Source organism: Esox lucius, chromosome 2 (genome assembly GCF_011004845.1).
Source record: "Esox lucius isolate fEsoLuc1 chromosome 2, fEsoLuc1.pri, whole genome shotgun sequence".
Classification (NCBI taxonomy): Eukaryota; Metazoa; Chordata; class Actinopteri; order Esociformes; family Esocidae; genus Esox; species Esox lucius.
Window position 1 is genome coordinate 35856609 of NC_047570.1, and position 16755 is coordinate 35873363.

At 40.0% G+C, this 16755-nt stretch overlaps 1 protein-coding gene across 5 annotated transcripts in view; it reads left to right on the forward strand.

Annotated features, from left to right (window-relative positions):
- vps13c (vacuolar protein sorting 13 homolog C) overlaps window positions 1–16755 on the forward strand; it is a 94709-nt gene that overhangs the window by 7224 nt on the left and 70730 nt on the right. For 2 of the 5 annotated variants that reach the window (XM_020053654.3, XM_029113482.2), the window contains exons 4-9: window positions 3791–3886; window positions 10975–11076; window positions 14858–14970; window positions 15324–15383; window positions 15473–15532; window positions 16457–16537. In XM_020053654.3, the coding sequence (XP_019909213.3) occupies window positions 3791–3886; window positions 10975–11076; window positions 14858–14970; window positions 15324–15383; window positions 15473–15532; window positions 16457–16537 (512 nt within the window). Of the gene's footprint in view, window positions 1–3790; window positions 3887–5173; window positions 5210–10974; window positions 11077–13654; window positions 13718–14606; window positions 14679–14857; window positions 14971–15323; window positions 15384–15472; window positions 15533–16456; window positions 16538–16755 lie in introns of all 5 variants that reach the window. The other 3 variants (XM_020053640.3, XM_020053645.3, XM_020053651.3) reach the window with 3 other exon arrangements.

Sequence of the window (16755 nt, forward strand, 5' to 3'; positions counted from 1 at the left end):
GACCTTGCGTGCGCTGCAGGATTTTAATCCATGACGGCGTAGTGTGTTACTAATGGTTTTCTTTGAGACTGGGGTCCCAGCTCTCTTCAGGTCATTAACCAGGTCCTGCCGTGTAGTTCTCGGCTGATCCCTCACCTTCCTCATGATCATTGATGCCCCACGAGGTGAGATCTTGCATGGAGCCCCAGACCGAGGGAGATTGACCGTCATCTTGAACTCCATTTTCTGATAATTGCGCCAATAGTTGTTGCCTTCTCACCAAGCTGCTTTCCCATTGTCCTGTAACCCATCCCAGCCTTGTGCAGGTCTATAATTTTATCCCTGATGTCCTTACACAGCTCTCTGGTCTTGGCCATTGTGGAGAGGTTGGAGTCTGTTTGATTGTGTGGACAGGTGCAGTTTATACAGGTAATGAGTGGAGAATAGGAGGGCTTCTTAAAGAAAAAACTAACAGGTCTGAGAGAGCCGGAATTCTTACTGGTTGTTAGGTGATCAAATACTTATGTCATGCAATAAAATGCAAATTAATAAAAAATCATACAATGTGATTTTCTGGATTTTTGTTTTAGATTCCGTCTCTCACAGTTGAAGTGTACCTATGATAAAAATTACAGACTTCTACATGCTTTGTAAGTAGGAAAACCTGCAAAATCGGCAGTGTATCAAATATTTGTTCTCCCCACTGTATGTCTTAGATTAGTAGAAACAGTATCTGATATGCCTGCTGTGTGTGGCAGTGATGGGTGAATGAACTTAATCTGTGTTTAACAGTCATTACGCTGATATCTCTGTATCTCATCACACTGAGGCTCTACTTCCAGTAGTTTTTCTCACTTGCCCTTGTGAGGCAGAATGAATCTGATCACATAAAAACAAAATTTTATATTACATTTCACATTTAATTTTTATATTTATTATTATTAAATAGACTACTTTAAGATTTTATAGCAATTGTACATCTACAGAGAATTGCATGAAAAATGCTTTTCAAAGCTTTTTTTGTAGGTCTATCCATTTAATTGAATTTGGATTCTAAAATATTAAATATTATATAATATAAGTCGACGGCATAACGGTTGAACTTTAGGGCCCATTGGAGATCCTAGTTGGCTGCTACACCAAACGTGAAATCCATAGCATAACGGGTGAACTCTAGGGCCCTTAGGAGGTCCTACTTGGCTCCTCCACAGAAATGTAGTGTCCATGGCATAACAGCTGTAGGGCCACTGGGAGCTCCTAGTTGGCTCCTAAACAAAAATGTGAGTTCCGTGGCATAATGGGGGGACAGCAGGGCCCTTGGGAGCTCTTAGTTGGTGTGAAGTACTGTCATGATTTCATAATGGTCTGGTGACGCTCTGTCATGATTTTGCCTGACTCCATTGGGACGATTAATGTGTCTATTATCTACTGTTGTCAGCCTGGGCGGGTCCTATTTACTGACTTCCTGACAAGCATCTTCCACGGCCACTGTGGCAAACAAGCCTATTTTAGGTCTCCGTACAACAGCCTTGTACCTCCTACTCGCTAGAGAAGTTTAGGAACACATGATATTGTCTGATGATGTGGTCAGCTGGAAATGAAAGGATTATTGTGACTTTTATCACAGGAATTTTATGACGTAACACATTCTGTTATTATTCCTTTCATAAGCTCTGTCATTTCATTAGGCACAATATTGTGAGATTATTTAGGTGAGCTTGAACAGAAGGCAGAGGCTTCATTTTAATAAATGTTCACTGTCAAAATTAAATTTGACCCAATACCAGTAAGATTATAGTTAGACTAGCTTACTGGTGAGTTGATACCAACAGCTTTGTTTACAGTGATTTTACTCAGTGTCTCCAGTTGATTTGATGTTTTTGTTGTTGTGGTCCTCAGAAGATCAGATATCCCAGAGGAATGGAGGTGGACTTCTATTGTAGAGGCTAATTAGCTATTTTTTATTACATTTATATCCTCAGAATATCAAGGCTGAGATGTGAAAGTAAGACATGAGCCATGGTGTTTCTTCAGAACTGCCAGAGGTTAATATAAGGTAGAAAGAGAGACATAATTTAGACAGTGAGTTTTGTTATACAGCATTATGAAGCCTTGTAACAAGTATACCTGCAGGTTTTACCAGGGAGTAGGGGAGTTCACCCTATCTTATAAAGCAGGTGTTGCTCAGCAACTCTCTAGATGCAGGCTAGGCATTAATTACCTCACAAACCACAGTCTACCCTGACTGTCTGTCTATCTGCCCTGACTGTCTGTCTCTCTGTCTATCTTTCTGTCCCGGCCCTGTCTATATATCGGCCCTGTTGATCTATCGGCCTTGTCTATCTATCGGCCCTATTTGTCCTGTCTTTATTTGTCCATCGGTCTGGTGAAGCAGACTGGTCCTTATTCAACACAGTCTGCCCTGTATCTCTTACTGTTTTTACCATCCTGGCAGCAACTGTGTACATGCAGGCGACGCCCTCATCTACACACTCTCCTAAGTCTGTCCATCAGTCATTAGGTTGCCAGGTTCATTAGTCATAAACGCGTGATAGCATGGGCGTAGTGAAAGACTTGTCTCTCGGCTCATAAAATAATTCAGTTAGTTAAAATGCGTGACTCTAGTTTAAGAAGTTTACTAGAGTTGTTTACAAACAGTAATTCCAATGAATTTACACTTTTATTAATATTACAGCATAACAGCTGATACTAGAAAAGCTACCTATCTGTTGATGATCGACAGAGACAGATCTGAGAATCAGAGACAGAATCTTTGATACACATTTTATGCATGGAAGTCAGGGTTGTTTTATTATTTGTCAGCTGCAAAGATGTGGTTCTACAATGAATTGGACCCTAACTAAAAACATTCAATGTCCTTTCTGGCAATTCTATAAATGCCAATTCAAAACAGGCTAAAGCAACTGAATGCATCCGGGTGTCCAGTGCTACTACACAAAACAGGCATCGAATTTTATAAGGACCGCAAAAATATTTAAGCATCTAAGAGAGCTGGCTATACTAAAAATATTATTCCATGTCATGCTTGTTACATGAATCCAAAGTAGTGATGGAAAATGACCACTTGAAAAACCAAAGTCATTTCTTTATGTCACTGTAGTTATTCTACCATCAGAACAGATTGCATGGTCAAAAGTTCAAGACTGCGTTGTACTGAACTGCCACATCAGCTTGCTGTTAAACTTGCTTTCTAATTGCCATAATGACGGCAAGCTGACCAGCTGGTTGCTTTACCATTTTCCATTTAGGCATAATCTGTTTCAACTTTTTTTCAATAAAACTGAAGACAATGAATTGGACCCTAACTAAAAACAGTCAATGTCCTTTCTGGCAGTTCTATATAAACTTTTATTCCAGTTTTCCCGGCATTTAAAGTGTTCTAGGTGAGGCTTTTTTATCAGACGTAGCGCTTTGTTTTCTGTTCACAGCTGTTATGTAAGTTGTAATCTTAGATGGTTTTGAGGATATTGAATGCTCAATATAATGTATAATATGCTAAGCCAGAAAGATGGGCCCAGTTATTGTTGATGTAATTCAATCGATCACAAACTCTTAGTGTTATCTGAATACCATTGTAAATTCATGCATTCAAGCTTTAGACTGCATTTTACACTTTGCTTATTTGGTCGGAGCTGTTATCTCGACTATAGAGACGTGTATCAAATAGCATGGGTTGCAGTAGTAGACACGTGTATTGACTAACATAGGTCAAGCCTATTCAATAACATGTATACATGAGATGTTACTGTGTCCATTGTCTTTGACTCTTAACAGACTTGTTGTTTTTCAGGGAAACTGACCTTGAAGATCCCTTGGAAAAACTTGTACAATGATGCTGTAGTCGCAACGTTAGATGGTCTGTATCTGCTTGTGGTTCCTGGAGCAAGTAAGTACAATGTGTTCCATATGTGTTTTGAAATGATTCTTCAATAGGATTTATTATTTACCTGTATTTCAGTAGGATTCATATCTCTAGCGTTTTATTAACGTGAACCAATAGATTTTGACTGATTTTAACACGACATTATGGAGGAAGACTGGTTTAACGTGATGTTTGAACCTTCCTTCCCAGGCAACAGATTTCAGCCCTGCCCAAAAAGGGTAAAAAGTTGCTCTTACTAAGGTATATTATAGTTCGTGCTGCGTTACCGGGCTTAAAATATGAATAATGTTCACATGTGGTACTTATAACCCTGTGGATGGATGCTTGTGTTGTGTTGTGCATTTAAATAAGAGGCATTTAAAAAATAAATAATAAAAATCCGATCTACCACCTATTTCAAGCTATGAAGCCACGGTTGTGGAATGCCAATTCAAAATAGGCTGAAGCAACTGAATGCGTTTTGGTGTCCTGTGCTACTACACAGAACAGGCATCGAATTTGATACTATAAGTCCTGCAAAAATAGTTAAGCAACTAAGAGAGCTGGCCAAACAAAAAACATTATTCCACATCATGCTCTTTATAGCCATGTAAATGTAGTGATGGAAAATGGCATTTCCACTTCAAAGACCATCAGTGAATTTTGAAATAATCCTACAATGAGAACAGACTGCATGGTCTGTGTTCAAGACAACATTGTACTGAACTGCAGCATCAGCTTTATGTTGAACTTGATTTCTTATGGCCTTAATGATGACAAGCTGGTTGCTTTACCATTTGGCATTTGTTTTAACTTGGCTTCATGGCCTTCTTTTTTTAATTTAGGCTAGCTCAATGCACAGCTCCAACCTGATAGCTTGCCTTTCCAACCAGCTGTTTCCAATGGGCACTTATGCTAGCTAGCTAACTAAATATTTCACACTACAGTAGAGAGATTCCTCACTATGAAATTTTATATAAGCAGTACTGTTGCAAATTATCTATTAAATAGGCAGTTAGAATAGTGAATACTTTAGAAACACCCAAAATATAGTTTTAGTTACTTGCAAAATGGAATAAAGTGAATTTGTCCAATGTTCTTGAGCTGCCTTTTCCCTTTGTGGTCATTGTTAAGTTTTAAACAATGTACTCTCATCGCCGACATCATAAACCTGTCTTCCTCCTATTAGACTTTTAGGATTACTGTAATACCTGTCTATCTGGAAGTGTGATGAGTTTGACCTCTGAAGGGACTCCTCTCAGGAACACTTAAGCGACCAATGTGTTCAGTGGTTCCATCCATGTGTTTCAGCGGAGTCTCAGTTCTATTCAGAAAGTCCCTACAATGGTAAGAAAATGGTGGGAGAGTCATGGATTCAGAGTGGTGGACTGAGATCAATCATGTCTCTTAGATAATCCTAGAAATTTGGATTCAGGGTGTTGGACTGAGATCAATCATGTCTCTGTAAGACAGTCCTAAAGTCTTGATTCAGGGTGGTGGACTGAGATCAATCATATCTCTTAGATAATCCTCAATTTAGATTCAGAGTGGTGGCCTGAGATCAATCATGTCTCTTAGATAATCCTAGAAATTTGGATTCAGGGTGTTGGACTGAGATCAATCATGTCTCTGTAAGACAGTCCTAAAGTCTTGATTCAGGGTGGTGGACTGAGACTAATCATATCTCTTAGATAATCCTCAATTTAGATTCAGAGTGGTGGCCTGAGATCAATCATGTCTCTTAGATAATCCTCAATTTAGATTCAGAGTGGTGGCCTGAGATCAATCATATCTCTTAGATAATCCTAGAAATATGGATTCAGAGGGGTGGACTGAGATCAATCATGTCTCTTACATAATCCTAGAAATCTGAATTCAAGGTGGTGGACTGAGATCAGTCATGTCTCTTAGATAATCCTCAATTTAGATTCAGAGTGGTGGCCTGAGATCAATCATGTCTCTGAGATAATACTAGACATCTGTATTCAGGGTGTTGGACTGAGATCAATCATGTCTCAGTTGCGACAATCCTAAAGTCTTGATTCTGAAAGGTGGACTGAAATCAGTCATGTCTCAGTTGAGACAGTCCTAAAGTCTTGATTCAGAGTGGTGGACTGAGATCGATAATTTCTCTGTTGAGACAATCCTAAAGTCTTGATTCAGGGTGGTGGTTTGGGACCAAACATTTCACTCTGTAAAATAATACTAAAATGTTGGTTCAGGGTGTCAGACTGAGACCAATCATGTCTCTCTGCAGGGTTTTGAGGTGCTCCTTACAGACAGGTTCACCTAAGCACGATGTGTATTTTAGACGTTTGTCAGAGTGAGGGAAAACATCTATATATGACTTTTAAAACATCCATTAGTGGTAGTGTTTAGCGCTGTTAAATTTAAATAGACTAGTGGGTGGAATGTTAAGATGCAGACTTTGAATACAAAGGTTTTGAGTTTGTATCAATGGACAAAACAATGGATTTTTTTTTTTTTCTTTCTTTTTTTTTGATTAACCATTAACCTGCAATCCCTAACCTTAACTTGATTTTGTATTCACCTAGAAAGATTTACTTTCACTTCATCAATCAATGTTTTCTTTCTAGTTCACATATAGATGTTTATCTCTTCCTGGACAAATGTCAAAATACTCGGTGTCAGGTTGAGGGCACCTTTATCTTTATCATTAAAACTGGGTTGTCTTTTCTTCTGTCCTGGGAAACACCCGGGAGGACAGGATTTTGTTCAAGCCCGGCAGTGATACAACTGAATGACCAATCACAGCCAACACTGAATGCCTTTACTAGGTGATAGTTTCAATCAGGTATCCTAGTAATGGGCTGAAGTTAAAGCCTTCATGGCCAGTTGTTTCTTAGGACTAGAGCAAATCCTGTATAACAGTAATTCTAGTATATAACCCGTATAACGGTAATTATAGTATATAACCCGTATAACGGTAATTATAGTATATAACCCGTTAAACGGTTATTATAGTATATAACCCGTCTAACTTAATTATAGTATATAACCCTTATAATGGTAATTATAGTATATAACCTCTATAACGGTAATTATAGTATATAACCCGTAACATTTTTATTATAGTATATAACCTGTATGTCAGTGTCATGAAAATAATGAGCAGTGGCATGTCTGATATTTTTGGACCTTCTTCCTGACCGCTAAAATATCCCTAAGCTTTTTGGATTGTGGAAGATTCTCTAATTTACGCAATCTCAGATTCTTGTTCCATAGTTGGATTTAAGAGGACTCCGTGTCTGCAAGATTACGCAATTATGGTATTCAGCAATGTGTGCAACTAGGGAGAATGAGTTTTGATTACTTTGATAACAGATTTTGATACTACTTCAGAGCATTACCAAAGTCTACAGATATAGTACACATTAACAACATCTGCTCTAAAACTCACTCTAATTCAAACACTTATTACCTCAAGACCATTCCACATGGAAACTCAAGTTCTAAATGTATATCCCTGTTACATATGCAGCTTTTATAATCACCTGAAATGGTGTCGGGATTAAAGCACAAGTGTAAATATAACCAGCCTGTAAGAAAATCTGACATGAGTCTCTAATAAAAGTCCTGACCACAGGGATTTTAACTAGGCGGTTACATGACCACTAACATCAGAATTTCAAATGAAATTCAAAAGAAACCAGCAAAGATAGAAGGAAAAGACACCAAATGGTTTGTTCCATATATGTTTATATATATATATTGTACATATGTGAATAAAGCATTCGATTTTACATAATGTTTTATTTAAATAAAGGTGTACCAAGTAGTTAATGGAATTGGATTCACTATGACATTAGCAAGCTGTTGCTTCCTTCTTTTCTCTCTCACGTTATCTCTATCCCATCCATTCCTCTCTTTCTCCCTCTCTTGCCCCTTTCTCTAACATACCCCCCCCCCCCCCCCCCCCCCCCAGGAATACTCTATTAATTAGACGGTCTGGCCCAGAACAGTATTTGTATCCAAGGATCACTTTCATTTCTAATGTAACATAATATCATTATCTTCTATGGCACTTACAATAGATTTTAGGCTGCATTTGATTTCTCTCCAGAGGTCCTAGGATGTACAACAGTGGTCTCCCGACAGTCTTTCATTGTTTTGGACCAGCGTGACTGTGTTCATATTCATGGCTAATTCACAAGGTCTGTGTTTCCGGGTGGTTGCCTATAGCAGCACAGGTGCCTTTCTGTACCTGTCAGCCAAACAGATGAATATCCATGGGCCTCATTCACCAACCATTCTTAAGAAGAAATTCCTTCTTAAAACCTGCTTATGCAGTTTCCACAGAGATTCTGGTATTCACCAATCTTTTCTTACTTGGGATTTGTTCTTAGGTACGTAGAGTAGTCATAAGAATTGAGCCCATGCTCGCAAAAGAAATATATTTGTGAATGAGGCCCCTTGTATTCTTTCATGCATTATTTTGTCAAGCGAGTGAATGATGACGTGGGTAGACTAATACATACTTCAGACATCTTAATTCTTACCATGTTGCTGAATATTTTTTTCCGGAAAGCAAACATGCTAAGGTGATTATGGTTAGAAGTATTAGATGATTCCTGTTCCTGATTGGTGTTTTCACAGTGCAAATTATTCTTTTATACAAACCCGATTCCAAAAAAGTTGGGACACTGTACAAATTGTGAGTAAAAAAGGAATGGATTAATTTACAAATCTCATAAACTTATATTTAATTCACAATAGAAATATGGATAACATATCGAATGTTGAAAGTGAGACATTTTGTAATGTCATGCCAAATATTGGCTCGTTTTGGATTTCATGAGAGATACACATTCCAAAAAAGTTGGGACAGGTAGCAATAAGAGGCCGGAAAGGTTTAATGTACAGATAAGGTACAGCTGGAGGACCAATTTGCAACTTATTATGTCAATTGGCAACATGATTGGGTATAAAAAGAGCCTCTCAGAGTGGCAGTGTCTCTCAGAAGTCAAGATGGGCTGAGGATCACCAATTCCCCCAATGCTGCGGTGAAAAATAGTGGAGCAATATCAGAAAGGAGTTTCTGCAAAGAGTTTGAAGTTATTATCATCTACAGTGCATAATATCATCCAAAGATTCAGAGATTCAAAGAGGTTATCAGAGATTCAGAGATTATCAGCGCTCAGTTCAGAAGCCTGCATCTCTGATGGTATGGGGTTGCATGAGTGCGTGTGGCATGGGCAGCCTACACATCTGGAAAGGCACCATCAATGCTGACAGTTATATCCAATTTCTAGAACAACTTATGCTCCCATCCAGATGTCATGTCTTTCAGGGAAGACCTTGCATTTTCCAACATGACAATGCCAGACCACATACTGCATCAATTACAATGTCATGGCTGCATAGAAGAAGGATCCAGGTACTGAAATGGCCAGCCTGCAGTCCAGATCTTTCACCCATAGAAAACATTTGGGGCATCATAAAGAGGAAGGTGCGACAAAGAAGACCTAAGACAGTTGAGCAACTAGAAGCCTGTATTAGACAAGAATGGGACAACATTCCTATTCATAAACTTGAGCAACTTGTCTCCTCAGTCCCCAGATGTTTGCAATCTGTTATAAAAAGAAGAGGGGATGCCACAAAGTGGTAAACATGGCCTTGTCCCAACTTTTTTGAGATGTTTATGCCAACGTTTAAATCAACTTATTTTTCCCTTCAAGTGATACATTTTCTCAGTTTAAACATTTGATATGTCATCTATGTTGTATTCTGAATAAAATATTGAAATTTGAAACTTCCACATCATTGCATTCTGTTTTTATTCACAATTGTACAGTGTCCCAACTTTTTTGGAATGGGGTTTGTACATGAGCAGCCGCAGAGCAACTCCCCTTGATGCACAGGGGCTTAACATGTGTCTTGCTCAAGGTCACAAGTGCCGTTGGTATTATGCAGGGATATTGTAGCCGGTAAACGTGCAGGTGCCGAATCGCTTCCTACAGATTTTCCAGTGTGCCGTTCGGGCGTTCCAAAACTCTGTCACTCTGTAAGCGTACAGTTTCTTGACATTCAAAAAAGGTTAAGCGCCGCACGTCGGCCTGCTCAGAACTGGGAGGAGATCATGGGGAATGCGCCAGTGTGCCAAAAACGTTTTCCTAGAGAAACGCTGGCTTGGCTGAGTGCCGTAGCCTCACCTTCAGTGCTGTTTCGGTTTAGCCTGCCTGTGTCCAAAGTTACGGTCAGTGATGAGAGAGAACCTTTCAAATTAAGCACTACTGCTGCTGCTCTGGCAGAAGACACACACACACACACACACACACACACACACACACACACACACACACACGCGCGTACGTGCGAGTACGCCCACAAACCCACCAGTCCACCTCTAAATTCAGCATGGCTGTTTTGTAATTGGTATCTGGTCCTGAGAATAGTTGTCTACAGTAGGGACCCTAAAGTGCTGGGTTGACCTTGTCTTTCCTGTACCGAACATCAATGTTCTGTTAATTAATACAACGCGTGTGCGTGCGTGTGCATGTGAGGTTAGCCTCGTACAGCTCCTGTAGCAGATGTGACACACACTCACCCACTTCGCGGCTAGTTACCATTCCTCATAGCCTACTGTATGTCAAAAAGATTTGTTTTGTTACGAGAGCAAAATGTTGCTTGTTGTAATGCTTCTGCCAACACATGTTGAGGGCAGAAGCACATACTTCATTTGGTTTGGGAATGATGGGGTGGGCGAGGTAGGCAGTTTGAGAGGTAGAGGAAGTTAGCAGGGGTGTAAAGTGGGAACTTGGTTCCTGCTCTACTGTTCATACATGAATAAATCACATTTAACAATGCTCAGATCTGCCAATGCTAACAGATATAGCTAATTATAATTTCAAGGTGTATTTTTTTTAATAAATTTTACTCTGACCACCTTTTAAATCTTTTTTGGCATCTGCTACGTACACAAAAAGAACCTAATTAGCAGTATTTGAATTTAAGTAGGATATTTAGTTTCTTTGTGGTAATATAATTGTTCCATGGGGATTTCCACAACCCAGAGCCTCAACAAAATGTCAGGTTGTTGAAATGCCATCACCAATTCTCTGTTTCTGACTCTCTGCATACTTGTCTCAAAGCAATAAAGTATGATGCAGCGAAGGAGGAGCGTTACCAGCAGGAGGCCAAGCAAAAGGAGCTGCAGCGTATTGAGGAGGCGTTGCAGATGGCCGCGCGAAGAGGTGAGTGGGTAGGACCGCTGGACTTAACGAGAACGCCTTTGTGTCCTGTCTGACTATGATCACACTGACACCACCTCATGGCGCTTCACTCTCTTTTGTTCTCCTGTGTTTCTCTCATGACGTGCTTAGCCAGATTTCATTTTATTCCGGCGTGACCAGCGCCTTACTGTATACCAGCTGAGTAACAGACGACTCTGGCTGTGTTTCTGTGCAATATTGATATTCCTGGTAACATAGCAACAACATAAACAAAGAAACTGCCTACGAATTGTGTGCCCATTTGTCTCCCTCCTCTTCCTCATCTCTCGTTTTCTCTCTCACTGTCTCTCTCCATTTCGTTCACCCGATTTTGTCTCTTGACCTTTCGTTGTTGGTTTTAATCACCATGACGACCACATTTGTGTTTTTCCTCTTGATCTGAGTTATTCAGGCTCCAGTTCCACTCAGGTTTTGAAATCGCTGTGGTGGTGATTCACTTTCAGTCACAAAGTCATAAAGAGGCTGTTGTTGCTTGAGCCTTTTTCAATCCCATCTGTATGCTGCTATATTTCAAATGTGCAAAGGACACATCTCAGGCCATCATTATTGCATGTAGATGGTGATTAACTGGTTACCCAACATGGTAACTGTGTTACCTAGCAAACTACTCTACCTATTCCATGCAAGTCTTTAGGATTTGGCACTGAACAAGCATTCATTGATCTCTGTTGTGGCTCAAGTGTGAAAATGACCTCACATTTCGGTGCATCAGGCTACATAAACGCTCAGAAAAAGTAGAGCCATAGATTCTGGAAATCCTTATTTGTTGCTACTGTAGGCAGAACCCCTTGGAACGGGTACTTCATAGAAACCTTTGTGTTTCTACTGAGAACCATTTTATCTTCTAATGGGGTCTTCCTTCCACCAGCTTCATTAGCATTTAACATGTAATTTTTTTTTACAACAATACAATGCACATCATTCAGCCTCTCATTATGTTTGCTTATTTGTAGCTAAATTCCTATTGGATCCCAGCCAGGATATCCAAGTGTAATTATTTTATTTGCTGCTACCGGCAGGCAGGATGTTGTCTGCTGACATTTCCTCATCAACATTGAAACAACCATCTCAGTAATGGGTGCAAGAATCCGACTTCTATCTTTTTATTTAGTTGGTTTAGAAAACCTGATGGTTTTAGAAAATGGTTTGTTTTATTTGATTTATTCAATTAACAAATCAATGTTCATGAAAAACACATACATTAATAAATCTAAATATTCTGAAAATCACTCTGCAGTAGAGCATGATGGGAAATATTATAGTGAGATGTACAACAATTTTAGGTTGTTAAATGTTTTACTTTAATGAGTACAAAAACCATAACATGAAAAATGAAGGGCTTTGGGATCATTGTGGTAACCTTCATTAATTTCAGTCCTTAAATGGTCTATTATGTTTTCATTCATTGTCCATTTGGTGCCCATTCGGTTTCAATTTGCTGTACATTCTGTTCCATTTGGTGAACATTCAGTGTCTATTGAAATGAAGGTAACCTGACGGCTGTTCTCTCTGCTGTTAACCTGACTTCTGTTCTCTCTGCTGTTTACCTGATTGCTGCTTTCTCTGCTGTTTACCTGATTGCTGCTCTCTCTGCTGTTTACCTGATTGCTGTTCTCTCTGCTGTTTACCTGACTGCTGCTCTCTCTGCTGTTTACCTGACTGCTGCTCTCTCTGCTGTTTACCTGACTGCTGCTCTCTCTGCTGTTTACCTGACTGCTGCTCTCTCTGCTGTTTTCCTGACTGCTGTTCTCTCTGCTGTTTTCCTGACTGCTGTTCTCTCTGCTGTTAACCTGACTGCTGTTCTCTCTGCTGTTTACCTGACTGCTGCTCTCTCTGCTGTTTACCTGACTGCTGTTCTCTCTGCTGTTTACCTGACTGCTGCTCTCTCTGCTGTTTACCTGACTGCTGCTCTCTCTGCTGTTTACCTGACTGCTGCTCTCTCTGCTGTTTTCCTGACTGCTGTTCTCTCTGCTGTTTTCCTGACTGCTGTTCTCTCTGCTGTTTTCCTGACTGCTGTTCTCTCTGCTGTTAACCTGACTGCTGTTCTCTCTGCTGTTTACCTGACTGCTGCTCTCTCTGCTGTTTACCTGACTGCTGTTCTCTCTGCTGTTTACCTGACTGCTGTTCTCTCTGCTGTTTACCTGACTGCTGCTCTCTCTGCTGTTAACCTGACTGCTGTTCTCTCTGCTGTTTACCTGACTGCTGCTTCTCTCTGCTGTTAACCTGACTGCTGTTCTCTCTGCTGTTTACCTGACTGCTGTTCTCTCTGCTGTTTACCTGATTGCTGTTCTCTCTGCTGTTTACCTGACTGCTGTTCTCTCTGCTGTTTACCTGACTGCTGTTCTCTCTGCTGTTTACCTGACTGCTGTTCTCTCTGCTGTTTACCTGACTGCTGCTCTCTCTGCTGTTTACCTGACTGCTGCTCTCTCTGCTGTTTACCTGACTGCTGTTCTCTCTGCTGTTTACCTGATTGCTGTTCTCTCTGCTGTTTACCTGACTGCTGCTCTCTCTGCTGTTTACCTTAATGCTGCTCCCCCAGACTCTCAGACGGGAGAGCTGGTGTTTAATCTGGAGAGTGTTGTGTACAAGGACCCGCCACGCGGTAGGTTCTGTACTGTACTAGCCAGGCGTAAGGTGTTAGCTACGGACCATGGGTCCTACCTCTCGTGTCCACAAGGTCGTGTTACTCAGACGCTGTAGCCAAAACATTACACACGCCCTCTCGTTAATACATTATCCAAGTAAATAAAAAATATATATACAACCATAAAATACTCCATACATGAAAAACTTCAGAAAGTCTGAATTTAAATAACCAGGTAAAACGTTTGTAGAAATTGTTATATCATGTATAATCATGTATACAGTTTTTTTCATCACAGTATTTTAGACTTTCAATTTACATTTGACTCCTTTCCTGTGCTGTGTCTACTATGGTAGTTTTCAGCGTTTCAGCGAAAACTTGAATTGCTTTGGTTATACTAGGTCACGACTTTGACAGCCTGATTCGGCTTGGGCCCCTGGGCCAAACCAGTTGAGAACCACTGTTCTGCGTCACTCCAGGATGTGAGGACTGATGTGTGCAAACGTCTGACTAATACTCCAAACACAGGGTGGCCATACAGAATGAAGTGTTTAATACTGCAGGAACAGGGGATGGAAGAGGACAGATGACCGTAGTCTATGTCCGTACAGTGACTTAGACGGTTAAAGACTCCCAAGAAGCCTTATGAATCTTCATGTAATTTACGTGTAAATAAATACATGTTGTAGAATAATCCATACATTCCTGTAAAATAATCCCGGCGCAGACCTTTAATAATGTTGTGTTGTTATATTGAAATAATGGCTTATAGGGGCTCTGTCTTGCTGTGGGCTTGTTCCTTTCTATGAACTTTCTATGCATGCTGTCCCACTAGGCTGTGATGTCACTGTTCCCCTGCGTAGAAACTGACAGTTGTTTGTCTTTTAATGCTGCGTTAATCATTAAGGAATTAAGAGTAAAAAACACAAAAAAGGCTTTAAGAGTTTGAAGTCTTTAAAACGTCATGAAAACAAACAAGGTAGGTACAGTTTTGTTTGTGTGTGTGTGATTGTGTGTCTGCGTGGGTAACCATGATTGTATGTGATGTATCTGTGGTCCAGGTGATAGTCAATGTGATTGTGACTAGTAGTTTTTACCAAAATAAATGTATTGCTTTGGATTCCAACTAGTAGACACCTGAGTGTTTTTTCATTTCAGAAAAGCCCCAGCAAGAAGAGAAGAAGGACACATTTGCTGAGAAGTTGGCCACGCAAGTCATCAAAAACCTGCAAGTCAAGGTTACCAGCATCCATCTCAGATATGAGGATGATGTACGTGTCTCAATACTCCTCTCTCTGCCCTCTCGCTTCATTTTCTCTCTTTGCCTGTTCTGCTTGTCTCCTTTCCTCACCTTTAAATCTTGTCATCTTTTCTCACCTCCTTTTCTGCTTTCCTACTAGGGCTTATTCATGAATTTCTTTGTAAAACTTTATTTCTTTGACCCAGGATTGGAAAAGCCTGCCCCATATTGCTTTCAACTTTTGGAATGAGGGAAGGGACATTTTGAAGACTAACTAAAACCCTTAAATTAGATTATTTTAGTCAGCAGTGATAGTACTTCCTGTCTCCCAGTGCATGCTGGGAGGTTATGTGATTGGGTATGTGGTTTGCATTTCCGTCCCAGATATCTGACCCCCAGCGACCTCTGTCCATGGGAGTGACCCTGGCCGAGCTGAGTCTGCAGGTTAGGACACACACAGGCAGATTGGCAAAGTATTTTATGTCTTCATATCATTTCTATAATTTCATGCTATTTAATTCCTCTGGTTGTAGACAACAGATGAGAACTGGAAGACGTGTATATTGAATGAGGCCGCCAAAATCATCTACAAGGTAACCGCTAAAGGACTGGTCATACTCTGGTTTTGAACCTTGTTGATCTGTGTCAACATTTGCTCTTTACTAATATGCACATACTGTTTTTTATTTTGTTTATTGTGATGTTGACTTTGTTAATTGAACTATCTTGTATATTGTATTTTCATGTTATTGATTGGACCGTATATATTGTTCATTCTGTCGTTGACGTTGTAAATTGAACCGTGTCTGTTGTTTAGTGTGTCATTGATGTTGTTGATTGGAAGGTGTATGTTGTATATTGTGTCATTGATGTTGTTGATTGGAAGGTGTATGTTGTATATTGTGTCATTGATGTTGTTGATTGGAAGGTGTATGTTGTATATTGTGTCATTGATGTTGTTGATTGGAAGGTGTATGTTGTATATTGTGTCATTGATGTTGTTGATTGGAAGGTGTATGTTGTATATTGTGTCATTGATGTTGTTGATTGGAAGGTGTATGTTGTATATTGTGTCATTGATGTTGTTGATTGGAAGGTGTATGTTGTATATTGTGTCATTGATGTTGTTGATTGGAAGGTGTATGTTGTATATTGTGTCATTGATGTTGTTGATTGGAAGGTGTATGTTGTATATTGTGTCATTGATGTTGTTGATTGGAAGGTGTATGTTGTATATTGTGTCATTGATGTTGTTGATTGGAAGGTGTATGTTGTATATTGTATCGTCAATGTTGTTAATTGGACCGTGTCTATTATTGATTGTATCGTTGATGTTGTTGATTGGAAGGCATATGTTATTGATTGTATCGTTGATGTTGTTGATTGGAAGGTGTATATTGTTGTTTGGACCGTGTATGTTGATTGCATCATTGATGTTGATTGGACCGTGTATGTTCTTGATTGCATTGTTGGTGTTGTTCATTGGTCCGTGTAACGACACCCATCTCTGTTCCCAGCTGGGCCGTCTAGAATGTTTGTGTGCCTACTGGAACGTCAACAGTCCAATCTTCTACAGAGGATCCTGGCAGGAGATAGTGGTAAGAAACGTTTCAGTCTTCACACCAGTAATCATTCACTCAACCCTTTGTTCAGTACCTCATGTGGCAGGATATAATTCTCAATCAATTTCAAAAGAAATTAGTCGGCATACTAACGCACAACCGCACACACAGTCGTACATTCAAAACAGGGACGTATAGTATACAGGTAGACTGGTCACATGGAGTGAGTCTCCGTAGCCTACTCTGGGTCTGTA